This window comes from Perca fluviatilis, chromosome 23 (genome assembly GCF_010015445.1).
Source record: "Perca fluviatilis chromosome 23, GENO_Pfluv_1.0, whole genome shotgun sequence".
NCBI lineage: Eukaryota > Metazoa > Chordata > Actinopteri > Perciformes > Percidae > Perca > Perca fluviatilis.
In genome coordinates this window covers 4,429,059-4,443,208 of record NC_053134.1, presented here as the reverse complement: position 1 = coordinate 4,443,208, position 14,150 = coordinate 4,429,059, and the positions used below count along the sequence as shown (strand labels likewise).

The 14,150-nt window shown below is 40.7% G+C and overlaps 1 protein-coding gene across 6 annotated transcripts in view; it reads right to left on the bottom strand.

Moving 5' to 3' along the window:
• LOC120553538 (plexin-B2-like) overlaps window positions 1-14,150 on the bottom strand; it is a 247,366-nt gene that overhangs the window by 4,829 nt on the left and 228,387 nt on the right. For all 6 annotated transcript variants that reach the window (XM_039792062.1, XM_039792061.1, XM_039792060.1 and 3 more), the window contains 7 exons: window positions 13,475-13,553; window positions 11,713-11,813; window positions 9,823-9,904; window positions 8,508-8,659; window positions 6,284-6,444; window positions 2,281-2,428; window positions 444-508 (listed from right to left, as the gene is read on the bottom strand). In XM_039792062.1, coding sequence (XP_039647996.1) covers window positions 444-508; window positions 2,281-2,428; window positions 6,284-6,444; window positions 8,508-8,659; window positions 9,823-9,904; window positions 11,713-11,813; window positions 13,475-13,553 — 788 coding nt within the window. The remainder of the gene's footprint in view (window positions 1-443; window positions 509-2,280; window positions 2,429-6,283; window positions 6,445-8,507; window positions 8,660-9,822; window positions 9,905-11,712; window positions 11,814-13,474; window positions 13,554-14,150) is intronic.

The following is a 14,150-nucleotide window of genomic DNA, read 5'->3' as shown; positions in this document are numbered from 1 at the left end:
ATATCAAGTGATCAAAGGGCAATGACATTTGTATCTAAAATAACAATTGATTTGATGTTGTTTTATAAACTTTCAGTCTTATAAGTTGGACCTTTTGAAACTGGCGGACCCATGTGTAACCCAGCTGTTCTTGTTACTGCATCATATCATCCTTTTTCATGCGATATGAGAATCGATACGCTGGCACCAAATATCAATATTTTATTGAATAAACGAAGGTGCTCTTAATAGATTTCCCCACATTGTGAATACATATTTCTAAAATTGTATATTGTTTTTGTTGAGTTATTATTACAAAATACTTTTTCTGACCTTTTTGACATATAACCCATATTACTAAAAAAAAAAGACTTAAAAAACTAATTAAAACTAAACTGAATTTGAAAACCAAAAGTAAAAACGAAATAAATGTTCATTCTGTTTATTTAGTGCAACAAACTCACTCGTCCACCATCTTCTTGTACGTGGAAATCTCTTTTGCATAGAGCAGCTTGTTGCTGGGAGACTCCTGCAGAAAAAACAACAAACGGGATAAGAGATCATTACCAAAGCTTCTCCGAATCATCCGGAAACTTTGTTCTGTGTAAAGGGAAGATGTTTTACAGGGAAAAATCCTCTCCTGGATGCTCTTGCGCTGTTAATTAACATCGGTGTGTGATGTTCAAACAGTCCAGGGTTTATTTTGCGATTAAGTGCTGTAATCAACTCCTTTCGCTGCAGCCAGATTCCATCAGCCCGCCTCCTCGTCTGCTGCGAGTCCCACAAAGACTTCTGACAGCAGCCAGGGGAGGGCAGTGAGCATCGGAAGAACTTGCCTGAGAATCCTCACGTTTTTAACTTTTCTTCAGAATCAGAGTAAACCAGTGTACATCTATGGGTACAATGCAAACAGGAGCTGATAATAGCTAATTCGGCATACTTTAAATGGCACCAATGTACTAAAACATAGGGGGAAATACAGCCCTGCGGCTGACATTACAACAGCCCATTTGAGGAGGTTTTATGGGGTCCTGCTCTCCTGATTGCTTTAAATTCTTCTCATCAAATTGATTCCCAAATATGCCTATATGTTGATGTCAGCATGCGTCCATCTATCAGATTAGCTTCCTCCATCTTCACACAACAGTCAAATTTCATAATTCACAAAGCTCTTCATGTGGGAAAAAAAACCTTTAAAATACAAGGATGCCTCTTCGGACGGGACTTAAATGGGAGCGTATCTATGTCCCCAGTGTCCCGTGTTCTTCATACTAACATCCTCATAATACGACACATTAACAAGACCTTTTAAAAGGGTTTTATGTTCTCAGCAATGTTCTTCCAGGCCAAATGTTGAAATCATCCACCTACAGCTTAAAGCCTACATCAGTAGGAGGAGTTTTTGTCCCACGCCCTCAAATTTACAGACAATAGTTTTCTTTTTTCCTTTCTTTAGACAGTGATATATCGCCAAAGTGGTTGAATGGATTTTCACCATTTAAACTGCATTTGCAGAAGTGGCGTATGTATGACACGCCAATTCGTATGCCATTATTGGCGTGTTATCAAGACGCATAATCGCTTTTTAGCTTGTTTATCAACGCCGTTTGGCCTCATTGAGTTACATTACCTTGCGATTGCGTGTGAATTTACGCCGTAAATTTGGCGTTTTTTTAATCATGTTTTCGTCAATTTTTTTAACACGTTTTTTTGTCACTTTTTCCCTTACTTTTTTAACAAGTTTTTGTCACCTTTGGCGATGTTTTTGATGTTTTTTTTTGTCAGTTTCTCCAATTGTTTTGTCACTTTTTTCAGCGTTTTTGTAGCTTTTTCCAACATTTGTCACTTTTTTTCAACGTTCTTTTGTCATAGGTCTGATATAGAAAGTTTTGTTAACGATCCGAGGACAACAGGAGGGTTAAAGGGTTACTATCACCATACCTGTGTCTAAAACTTTGGAAAAAGCTAGGGGAGATAAGAAATAAATAAATATTAACACTCAGTTTGAAGACAAAGCTTGCTAAAGTAGTCCAACTACAATCATTAGACCTGAGAAAAGTCTTTTAGTTAGTTTTATGCTTTTGTCAAAGTTTTTGGCGCTTTTCTTGCTCCATTTCCCATTCATTCAGCTTAGGTGCTGACAAAAACGGCTCAGGTGCTGCACCTAAGACTTGGCAGGGACACCCTAAAAATCCAGTCCGAGTGAGACTTGAGACTCTGAAAGTTTCCACACTCCTAAGCCCTTTGTATGATGTGTGTGTGTGTGTGTGTGTGTGTGTGTGTGTGTGTGTGTGAACTGACTCGGCTGAGTTTGTGCTCCGTCTTGGTGCAGGCGTCCATGAAGGTCTGGGCGATGACGTGCAGCGACGCGTCCACCACCTCCGTCACGTGCACGTCGAAGATGAAGTCGGGGTTCCTCAGGATGTTTACCCAAAACCGCATAGGCAAGCTGGGGACAAAGACAGACTCAGGGTCAGGTCAGTAAAATGACCAGGAAGTGGATATCACAACACACACAAAAAACCATAAAAACTCCAGGGGCCCTTTTTTAACGATATGAAACGCAAAACGCAAGTAACTTTGTGGGCGGATCTCGGCCGCTGTTGCTATGATACCGGCGGGATAAATGACTCTTGCGCCCGACGCAAATCTAAAATGGGTTGGTCTGAAGTAGCTAGGTGTGGTTTGGGCGTAACATGAAAATAACCAATCAGAGCGTCATCTCACATTCCCTTTAAGAGCAGGGCGCTTGTTCCATGGCGGATTGCTATTATGGCGGGTATTTGCCTGCGCGCGACGCCAGCGGAGCTGTCCGAGTTGATTTCCGTCCAAAGTCTGGAGAAGATTGCGCAGCCATGGAGCGTGGGCCTCGAAACGCACCACCCGCTCCTGCTGTGCCCCTTCCTCTTCCCCCACTCCATCTCCGTCCACCCGCTCCCACCAGGAGCGCGCGTCGCGTTACTCCCCGGACCAGATTCCGCCGTAGTTCAACATCACGTCTCCTTAAGTCCTCTAATATTTCCTCATTTATGTCATCAACACATCCATGATTCATGGAAATGTGTAAAACACAACAAGCCACAAAGAATGCTGGGACTTTTTGAGGACTGTACTGTAAAGTGCCTCCTGACCGATCCAAACACCTGAAGCGCATTTTCAGTAATATTTTCCTTTGTAATTATGTATGGTTTGCAAAAATGGGAACTGCTGCATCCATTTAGATGAGAGAAGTGTATGCGCGTTGTGTAGACGCTACATTATGGCCAAGCATGCGCCCCTAAAATAGCATCTGAATAACGCGCTACTGACTTTAGACTAGCGCCACTGACTTTAGACCAGGTTTTTCCTGGTCAGTGGCGGAATTGTTTTCTGAAACTGCAGAATAGCACAAAGTAACGTTTGCGCCTGAACACGCCTCCTCTTTTCGCTGAACCGCCCCCAGGAGCGCAAATACATTCCCTAATTTACCGACGTGCGTCTGTGGAGGGAAAAGTCCGCTTTGCGTCGGGTGCAAAATAGGAATGATACATGCGTCGGTGTACAAAGGCAATTGCGCTGAGCGCAAGATAGGGCCCCAGGAGTACATATTTTCAGCTTGTCTCTTTCATACTAACTGTATTATTATTATTATTTATTTATTTTTCACTATTTTAATTAATGTGTCCACTTATATAACAAAGTTCTTTTTTCTTTCTTTTTATTTTTTAAGAATTTTTCTTTTTCCTTTGACTCATTTATTTTCTCTGGATTTTCTCTGAAGTATGTCATTCCATTCTTTTCTACGTATACTGTATATTATTTATTTTATTTTGTCTTTAAATCTGAAAAGATGCATATTTGTTGTGCTATATTATGTACACCAATGTGTTCCTAATGCAAATTTGAAAAAAAGAAAAGAAAAAAAGAAAGCTTAAAAAGTGTGCTGAAATTTCTCAGAAACTGAAAGTAAATTAATATATAGTAGTAGTTTATTCAGTCATCAGAATAACAATAATCATATACATATCACTAGGATTGGGCATCGGGAACCGTTCCAACTTGGAATCGTTTCAAACTTACGAGTCCAATGAAATCTTTTTTTTTTAAATCGCTTGTTGTGCTGCAGCCATGGAGCACATTAAGCAGCGCTCCGAAGTGTGTCTTTATTTTACGTTGAAAAAGCCCGGTAAAACTGTTAATCACCATTGAATCCAAATAAAATGTGAAATAAGCGTGTGGCCTGTTTCAACTCCACTCCTCAAAGAATCGTTATCGAGAATTGATAAGAACCGAAATAGAAAGGAAGATTCGGGATTGGAATCAGAATTGTTAAACTCCCAACGATGCCCAACAGTAAATATCACAGTGTAAACTCAAACAGTAAACTGAAAGGATTAGGCTGAAGAAAAAGACTGTACAGTATATGCCTATCCTGTGATCTTATCGATTAAGATTGAGAATATTTATTATATCACATTTGGGCCAGAACTCTTGATCTCAACCGACTATCTTATTAAAAGACAAAACAAATCAAAAAAAACTTTACTCTTTGGCCATTTGCTAAACCAAAAGTGTAAGTAATGGATTAAATGGTGTGTTTGTCTGCTCTATATGAAGGGAAACCATTAATCCCAACTGCTTACACTGTTTCCCTTCCCTCCCCTCCTCCCTTCATCATTTCATCTCTTCCCGCCGTCTCTTCCTCCACAGACCATAACCCTGGTCAATAATTCACAACAGCTGATTAATATTTCATTGTCCAACTTGGATGTGTTCCTGGTGATTGACAGGCTGAGCTCAAGGCAGGGCTGGACTGGGGTAAAAAATCAGCCCTGGACTTTTGAGACCCAGACCAGCCCACCACAATCGGAGGACACCAACCTTCCCTGCAGTCCCTTTCAACATGTACATACAAGCAGGGTCCAAAATTAGCACCATTTACCAGCCAAATGCTGGTAAAATATGCATGTGTTGCATGTTTGCAAGTGCCTTAGCTTGCTAATTAATAACTAACATTAGCTTACTAACCGCTAACAAGCCCCGTCTTGTAGACAAGGGTGCTAAAATAATCGTTTGACGTGCTTAAATCTGTTTTTAGCTAGCTATTGGCCCTTTGGGAGTTATTTTTTCCTCCAGCGACTTAAATGTGCTCCTTTTCTATGGTAGGATGGAAGTGGGCCATAGGGGGATGTGATTGGCCAGTGTTCAGATGAGAGATAAACCAGTGGGCCAATAACGTGATCTCTCTCCTCTATGTGGGCCAGCCAGTGAAAGACTAAGGATGTGAATGACCAGTGTTCATATGAAAGACACACAAGTTGGCCAATCATGTGATCTCTTTTATCTCTATGGGCCAAACAAAAACAAAACCAAAAGTTTTCGATCCGAGTGGGGCCCATTCAGCCCACACAAATAGACCGGCCCACTGGGAAATCTCCCGGTACTCCCGATGGCCAATCCATGCCTGGCTCAAGGCCAGTTTGGAGGCAGAGAAGTTTAGGGAATAAAAAGCAATCTTTCTGTTTCCATTTCCTCTCTTCTTCTTCCACATCATCATCTATCTGTCCCGATAAAAGACGACCAATTAGATCGGGCTTTTATGTTGTTGACCGGGACGTAATTACACTCTAGATAAGCTGATGAGATCGAGTAGCATTTTAGTTTGTTTTTTTTCCTTTGGTACACCAGAGGAATCATTCACGCCAGTCCGGACCTCGCACGACGCACGCACGCACGCACGCACACACACACGCACGCACACGCACACACACACACACACACACACACACGCACACACACACACACACACACACACACACACACACACACACACACACTATTGTTGCCTTTCTAGGTAAAAGTAAATTAACTGGAATAAAGTGGTCGTATCCTACATTTAAAACTATCACCACTGTGTGTTTGATTCCTACAAGTCTTATACAGACAGTTTTTTTAGCCTGTGGCACGCGCCAGTTTAAAGCGTCACATACCAACCCGTTTACTGACACTATCATCCGTGTGAGGCTGCGTGACTGATGTCAAAAGGAGAGTTTTTCAGTCTCCCACCGATTCTAGTTTTCTCACAGTAACCCACATCATTAAGGTTGCACAGTGCAAGAATGAATCCTGCCCTCTGTCTATTGACCAAATAAAATGTACCAAAGTTGACATTTAATTCATCTTTTCAGTATACTGTATGTTCAAGTTGTGGGAGACTTTACATCACCTGTACTACAACCCTGGTCACACAATACACACACACACACATACAGTGTATACATACAGTACATGTAAGGTATATTTAGTGTGTGTGTGTGTTGTGTACCTGTTAGTCTTCCAGATGTGCAGCGTCTCCTCGTCCACGTTGTCGTGTCTCAGCGCCTGTTCGTCCAGGAAGTCAAAGAAGTATTTGACGGCAGGAGGGACGGCGGTGCTCGCGCACAAAACGCTGCGGAAGAAATCGTCCACAAACTGCTGCAAAGTGCCCTGTAACACACACACACACACACACACGTACGTTTGTGTGTTTCTATATACATATGCGTATTTTTCCTTTTCTTTTAAATTATCAACATTATTCTCCAATATTGTCCATATTTACTGCTGGTCTCTAGACTTTATCCTTGCACTATTGGACTTATTTGCACTACTACCATGACACACACCCTCTCATAGAGCACCTTACCATGCATACTGAATCACAGGGTCAGTCCCTGCCCGGTCACTGCAAGCGTCTCATGCTTACTAACATCCCTTAGTACATTCATGTGGATTTTTTATTTAGTTTCTTTTCTTTTATTGTCCATATTTTTCATGTGGATTTGTTACTTTATCATCCTGTTTATGATGTATGTGTATGTTGTGTGTGATGTCTTTAAACTACTGGGACCTTTAATTTCCCCTTGGGGATCAATAAAGTATCTATCTATCTATCTATCTATCTATCTAAATCTATTTTCATGGAAAACGCTGCCCATCTCTCTCCTTGGACGCTATAAAAATGATCCTTCTCCCGCAGCTAATATTTATTCCAGACGGTGCCAATTCATCTACCTTAAATCATTCTTTAATCATTCAGTTGTTACCAACTTTATTTGGGACCGCAAAACTCACAGAATACGTAATTCCTTTTTTCTCATGCATGCATGGAAATATTTATTCATCTTATTATTTTCAATTGCACTGTAAAATGAGTCTTAGTCTTTCTTTCACTAAAGCAAATCGGTACCGATAGCTCCTGGCTAATTTCACTTAACAGAGAAACTTTACAAAAGAAAGAGAGCATTGCATTTTCTTTTTAGTCCAGGGTTTCTGCAGGTTTCACCAAGTCAAATTTAAGACTTTTTATGACCATTATGAATCAAATGTAAAAACTACATATATCACGACATGAAAAAAAGAAAAGTAAATGCAGAGTCACAAAATCAATTGCTTTCTTGCATAAAAGCAGCAGGCTTCAAATACGTTGTTAGTTACTGACTTAAACCATGCCCTAAATTCAGTTTTTTCAAGCCAAGGATCCCTAAACTTGCACTCTGCCGTAGCCTGTGGTACCATCTGCAAGAGACTGGCGCCAATAATACGAAAGCTGATTGGCTGCTAAGTAAGTTGCATTTTGGTCTCGTCTGTAGTCGTAATACAGCTAATTATAATCCATGTAGGGTTACATGGACGTAGAAAAATGAAGACCTGTTTAAAATGATTTGAGACCTAGAACACGATACTTCAGTGAATTTAAAGGACAATTCCGGTGCAAAATGAACCTAGGGGTTAATACCACATGGGTACCGAGTCGACCGTTCTCTGGGATATGTTGCTAATGCTATCATGCTAATCGAATGTGACCAGTTTTAGCGCAAAATGGTCATTAGCTTATAACGCTAGTCGTCGGGGTACGGCTATATTAAAAAGAAATCTCTATTTCTACACCACTAAGGCTCAAAATAGCACCACACTTCCACAGTAGCATAATTATGGTCCCTACATATAAACCGCAGCATTGAGAACTTTGTAAGTGTACAGACAATTTATTAAAAAGTTTATAAAGACAGTAGCATTCACGTATACACGGTTGCACGGCGTTCGTCTTTCAACTGGTCTACACTGGTATAGAAATAGCGATTTCTTTTTACTTTAGCATGCCGCGACAACTAGCGCTACAAGCTAATTAGCAGTTTGCGCTAAAACTGGTCACATTCGATTAGCATGAAAACATATCCCAGAGAACGGTCGACTCGGTACCCATGTGTTATTAACCCCTAGGTTCATTTTGCGCCGGAATTGTCCGTTAAGACTTTTTAAGGCCTAAAATAGTGATTTCGAAATTTAGACTTTTTAAGACCCTGTGGATGCCTGGTTATCTTTATATAAACTAACTAGCATCTGTTACATAAATGTTGTGGAATAAAAAGTAAAACTTTTGCCTCTGAAATGTAGTGGAGTAGAACTATGAATTAGCTCGAAAGACTCAAGTAAAGTACCTATAAAGTGTCCTGACAGTAAGTACAGTGTTTGAGTAAATGTACTTTATTATGTTCAGTCCCACACACCTTGACAGACAGCAGCCGGGTCAGGTAGATCTCAGTGATGGCCTTGGTCATGGACTTGTCCTTCATGCTGCCTCTCTTTGACTTCCCTTCATCGATTTCATCCGCCGGCCTCACCAGGTGGAAGGTGTTGTCGTCCTCCAGCAGGGCGTTTTCTGTTCAGGAGACGGACAGATCTAACCGTTAAAGTTACGTCTTTATTCAGACGGGACAGCACGTTTACGGGAAAGAGACACATTGCTGTGAGGGAGGGAGGGAGGGAGGGAGGGAGAGCAGCTGTGAGTTTAAAATGTTATTCTAGTAAGTAAGCAGATGGTTTTCTGTTCTCTCTGGTACATCTCCACATCAATTTCATCATTTAAAGTTATTAGAGAGCACATTCTGTTGCCTGTTTTTAAATATCTGACAGAGAGCACAAGCATGAAACGACGATTAATTTGGGACTCATTTTAACGTATTTTAGCCACCTAAAACCCTAATAAAAATCTATTTGAGTTTCAATATTTTCAGCGCTGTACCTTGCTGTCAGACGGCCCTTTACGACGGGGAACTGAAGCCGTTATCTCAGCTCTCTTCAAAGCCACCAGACTCCTCTGACAAAAACATTTTACCTCCCAGAACACAGGAGTTGCTGCTCTACCGCTGCCTCCACGGTCAGTTTGTGTTATTGTGTTACTTTGTCGTTTTAAAAGGTTAGTTTGGATTCACCAAAATCACACAATAACAAACTAACCGATGGAGGCAGCGGTAGAGCAGCAACTCCCGTGTACTGCGAGGTAAAATGACTGTTTTTGTCAGAGGAGTCTGGTGGCTTTGAAGAGAGCAGAGATAAGGCATCAGCTCCCCGTCGTAAAGGGCTGTCTGACAGCAAGGTACAGCGCTGAAAATATTCTAAATATAGTGTCCACTTAAACTGATATAGATATTTTTAGGTGTCTTAAATGTGTTTAGCTGCTGCCCCCGTCTACAGAACATTGCTTAGCTTCCGTGTCGGTACTCCTGCCTGCTTCTCCAAACTGGGGGCAGGCCGACCGCCGTCTAGGGGAAGTTTTTAGATTTTCTTAAAAATCTGATATGAACATTTGCACGTACAAGATTTTTTACAGCAATATTTCTGATATTATAATAAATCACAATAATAATGATTATTGTTATTTTTATTTATTTCATGTCCATTTCATTCACCTCTAAAAATGTGTAAGAACATGAAAACTGTATTTCAGTATAGCAGAGTTACCGCTACCTCAAAAAGTCTGCCGTGTGTGTGTGTGTGTGTGTTTGTGTGTGTGTGTGTGTGTATGTGTGTGCGTGCACATACTCTCTTCGTAGCTGTCTTGATGCTGGTGGAAAGACTGTGTGTGCAAAACTCTGGACAGAACCAACGTGGCGTTATCTCGAACCTGGAAGACAAGAAATCGTTGGGAGAAATATTAATTAAATCCTGATTCACTGGAACTGAACAATGCACACGCAGTTCTAAAGTTGCACTTTTCCTCACAGATGCTTTCTCCATAAATTATTTCCTTTAAATGTCAGAGGGTTTGAGCTGTCGGAGTGTTTTTAGTTTCTGCTGGTTTTCGTGCCACATGAGGAGGAGTCTCATGTGGCACGACATTTCTCTGTGCTCGGACACACAGAAGCAAAAAAAACAACAGTCTGAGCTCGACACGCAGAAGCAAAGCTGATTACAAACATCCAGAGTCTGAAGCAGGATGATGAACTCTAATCGGAGTCGCTGCATTACCTGAAGCTTGGGACGAACCTGAAGAAACCTACAAACTACAGCCCGACCGATATTATCGGAAAACCAAAAGTTGCACTGTCGACGGGAAGACAACACGACAGATGACATCACATCACCCCAATCCTGGCTTCGCCTCCGCCGGCTCCCTGTTCGTTTTGGAATGGATTTGAAGATTTTAATGATCACTTTTAAAGCTGATATGGGTCTGGCTCCTAGCTACATAGCAGAGACGTTGGCCCCATATGAGCCAGTTCGCAGCCTTAGATCCTCGGGCAGGGCCCTTTTAGAAGTTACAAAGTCAAGGCTTATATCTAAGGGTGACCGGGCTCTTGCCATCAGGGCCCCTCGACTTTGGAAGGACCTGCCCGAGGAGAGAAGACTCGCAGAATCAGTGAATCACATAAATCACTTCTCAAAACTCATTTTTATAGACTTGCTTTTATGTGATGTCTCATTTTATTGTTCCTTTTGAGCTGTATTATCTGTTATTGCTATTGATCTCTATTATATATATTATATATGCTTATTTTGTCTTCTCATTACCTTGTTTCACGTTTTTGTTTGAATTGACCCAGTTTTGTCTTGTTAATGTTTAGCTGCTTGTCTGTCAAAGCACTTTGTAACCCTTGTGTCAAATTTGACCCGTTTTCAAAGTTTTTAATATCAGAAATATGGGTTTCTTTCAACCAAATTGCCCAACAATAACATGGATGTACGTTGTATAGAACCCATACAACATTTAAAAAAAATAATGATTATTTACATTAAATTTTGGTTGTTTTATTCAATTTCATAGCATTAACAAAAATGTTTAAATGGTTTCAAAACCGTGTCCTGACTAAACTTTGACAGTCTGTGATCCACTCAACATCCTCTGGTCTTAACTAATAGTCAAAATAAATCATAATTTCTGCTTCTAACTTAAAAAATTGGTATAATGTCATGTAAATAGGTTTATTGACCATGAAAAAATAAAAAAAAACGTAAAAAAAAGTGACAAAAATGTTTTAAAAAAAGGCATAAAAAAAAGGGACAAAAACGTCCATCGTAGCTATTCACATGAAATTTAGACCAGACATTAGTATTAGCTCAACAAAACTACACAGCTAAAGAAATTGTAAAACTCCCATCCATAAATAAAGTAATGTGCAATAAAGGTGAATGAGACAGGAAAGAAGTATTAAACACGCTAACTGAAATGTAGTTAATACTTGGTGGAGAAGCCTTTGTTTCCAATGATAGCTTCAAGATGCTTCCTGTATGAAAAACTAATCTCTCACAGTGATCAGGGGGGATTCTGGCCCATTCCTCAACAAAGACAGCCTTTAAATCTTAAAGATTGTTGTCATTATTGTTTTATGTTGGCTGTTTTTTCTTTCTTTCTGGAAAGCACTTTGTAACCTTGTTTCGGAAAAGTGCTATAGAAATAAAGTTTATACTAAGTATTGTGTGCATTAAACTCACGTTGTAGTGAGCCAGGGTGTTGAGTCTCTTCCAGCGTCCCTCTCTCTGGGACGTGAGGTCCAGGTCGGACAAGATCTGACCCGTGGAGCCAGGACGCCACTCTGTGGACGGAGGAGAAAGTCAACTTATTATTAATGTGTGCTTCTCATATTTCATGTTGTCTTCGTATGTATTTGTCCTGCGTTTTGTTTTGGCTGGGATTGTTTCTCTTTCTCTCTCTGGCAGAAGAGATCTTGATCTCAGTGAGATTAACTGAGTAAATTAACGCAATACAGTATGTAAAACAGGCTGGCCAACATTACACTGTGAGTTTATTTTGTGATTTGGCTGCTGTAACTGTGTAATTTCCCTTTGGGGTTTAATAAAGTATTTCCTCTCTCTTAGTCTAATTAAGGGTAACTAAGTTGAATCACTGTTTTACACTCACAGTCAGTATACAAGCTTTATGCAACAACATTATTATATCTAATGTTATCCTTAACTTAAGAGCAATCTATAAATATGATTCAATCTGATAAGAAAATTGTTTGTTTCAGTGGCGGTTCTAGACCATTTAAAAAAAGGGACCAGGCCATTTTTAGGTGTACCAAATAAAAGCCAAGTGTTACATAACCATTATTACATTACATGTCAATTTAGCTGACGCTTTTATCCAAAGTGACTTACAATTACTACATATGTCAGAGGTGGCACACCTCCGGAGCAACTAGGGGTTAAGTGTCTTGCTCAGGGACACGTTGGTTGATGTATCGCAGTGGGAATGGAACCCAGGTCTCCCACACCAAAGGCATGTGTCATATCCACTGCACCACCACCACCCATCATAACCCAACCCTCCATAGGTTTTGTAATTTTGTAATTTGTAATTTATTTATTTCAACAGGGACAGTGCACAAAAAACATTAATAGATGTCTTGTGCCAGGTTGTAGCAAATTGCTAGTTTCTGCCCGTAATCCCTGGGCAGGTAGATGGTGCAATAAAATACAGACAAAGCATTTACAGTATACAATACAGATCCATAAAGTCATAAAAATCTACAGACATTATCATCCCCCTATCACACCCCATCTAGAGCTAAGAGCCCCCCATAAACACACAGTCATTTAGCACATCAACTCACTGGTGGGAGCAAGTCTGCTTTGTTAACAACCAATGGTTCCACCATAGACTAACGACACACATACAGGGTTCAACAGTAAGGGCTGCCCGATGGCCCGGGGTCAAAGTAAAACGCCACGTCGGGAAAGTAAATGTAACAACCCAGCTTGGGGCGTCATCGTACCATAATCATTTCATTTGTTTGGTGCCGTTGGCCAATCAAGATTTGAGTTGGCGCTTGATGCTTTCGACAGGTTTTTTTTGTTCAAATTTTTTTCACACTTTTGATGCTTTCATCGTTAGATAAAAACCTTAGCATTGAACCTGAAACAATGACATAACACAATAAACACACAAATACTTATTCAGTGTTAACCTACATTTGATTTATCACTGCACATGAATAATATCCCTTCTTTGGGGATGAAGGTGGGGTTAAAAATTTATGAAAATATTTGCCACAGTTAGGGAGGGGGCAGAGGGGGGGGTTGAGGCTTAATATAAAGGGGGCATTGGCCACCCTTGAACTGCCACTGTTGCCACCAAATCTCAGTGTTACCCTGCAGTCCCACCACAGACCTGCAGGAGGCAACACACTCCCGGTCTGTGACAGCAAAATGATTTCTTTGTATAAATAACGACGTAATAATGGTTAGTTCTTACCCAGGGCAACACTCTCCACCTCTGGTCTCTGCGAGTACGGCAGATTCCTGTACACCTGATCGATGATCTTCTCTTTCACCTGCAGGGCAGACAATTAACATGTTACCTGCACAAAAACTAGAATTCGATTTCATTCACGTTAATCAGCACTGAACAACACTGACAGACAGCAGAGAACTATCACAGAGCACAGATGCCACAACCACAACCTGGCCCCTCATATCTAAACCCAATACAAGTCATTTAAAAGTATTAAGTGTGAAGGTTTTTGTTGAATAACCTTTAAAAGGTCCAATGTGTGGCAATTTCTCCCATCTAAGCATTGAGATCATATATCACAATCAACTATTTCATGGCCGCGCAGTTCAAAGTGCGTATTACAGCTACGGTGGCCGTTTGGCATCTCTTTTGATCCCCTTTTCCTTCATCAGGTCTTTCCATCTTTGGAAGGCAGCTCCAATGTTCACTCTTTTTTTTTTTATGACGACGCCGGTCTCAATATCCTTTCTCCTTTTCTGGGCAAAGAAATTTGGATTTTGAATACGTTTGATCCTCCGTGTTTCCTTCTTCAAACTTGCCGGGACCGGGAAGCTACGATACCCGTTAGCAGCATTAGCAGCAGCTGGGAGTTGATCATGTGACAGCGAAAACGTGAAAGGCGGAGCAGTATGTCCTG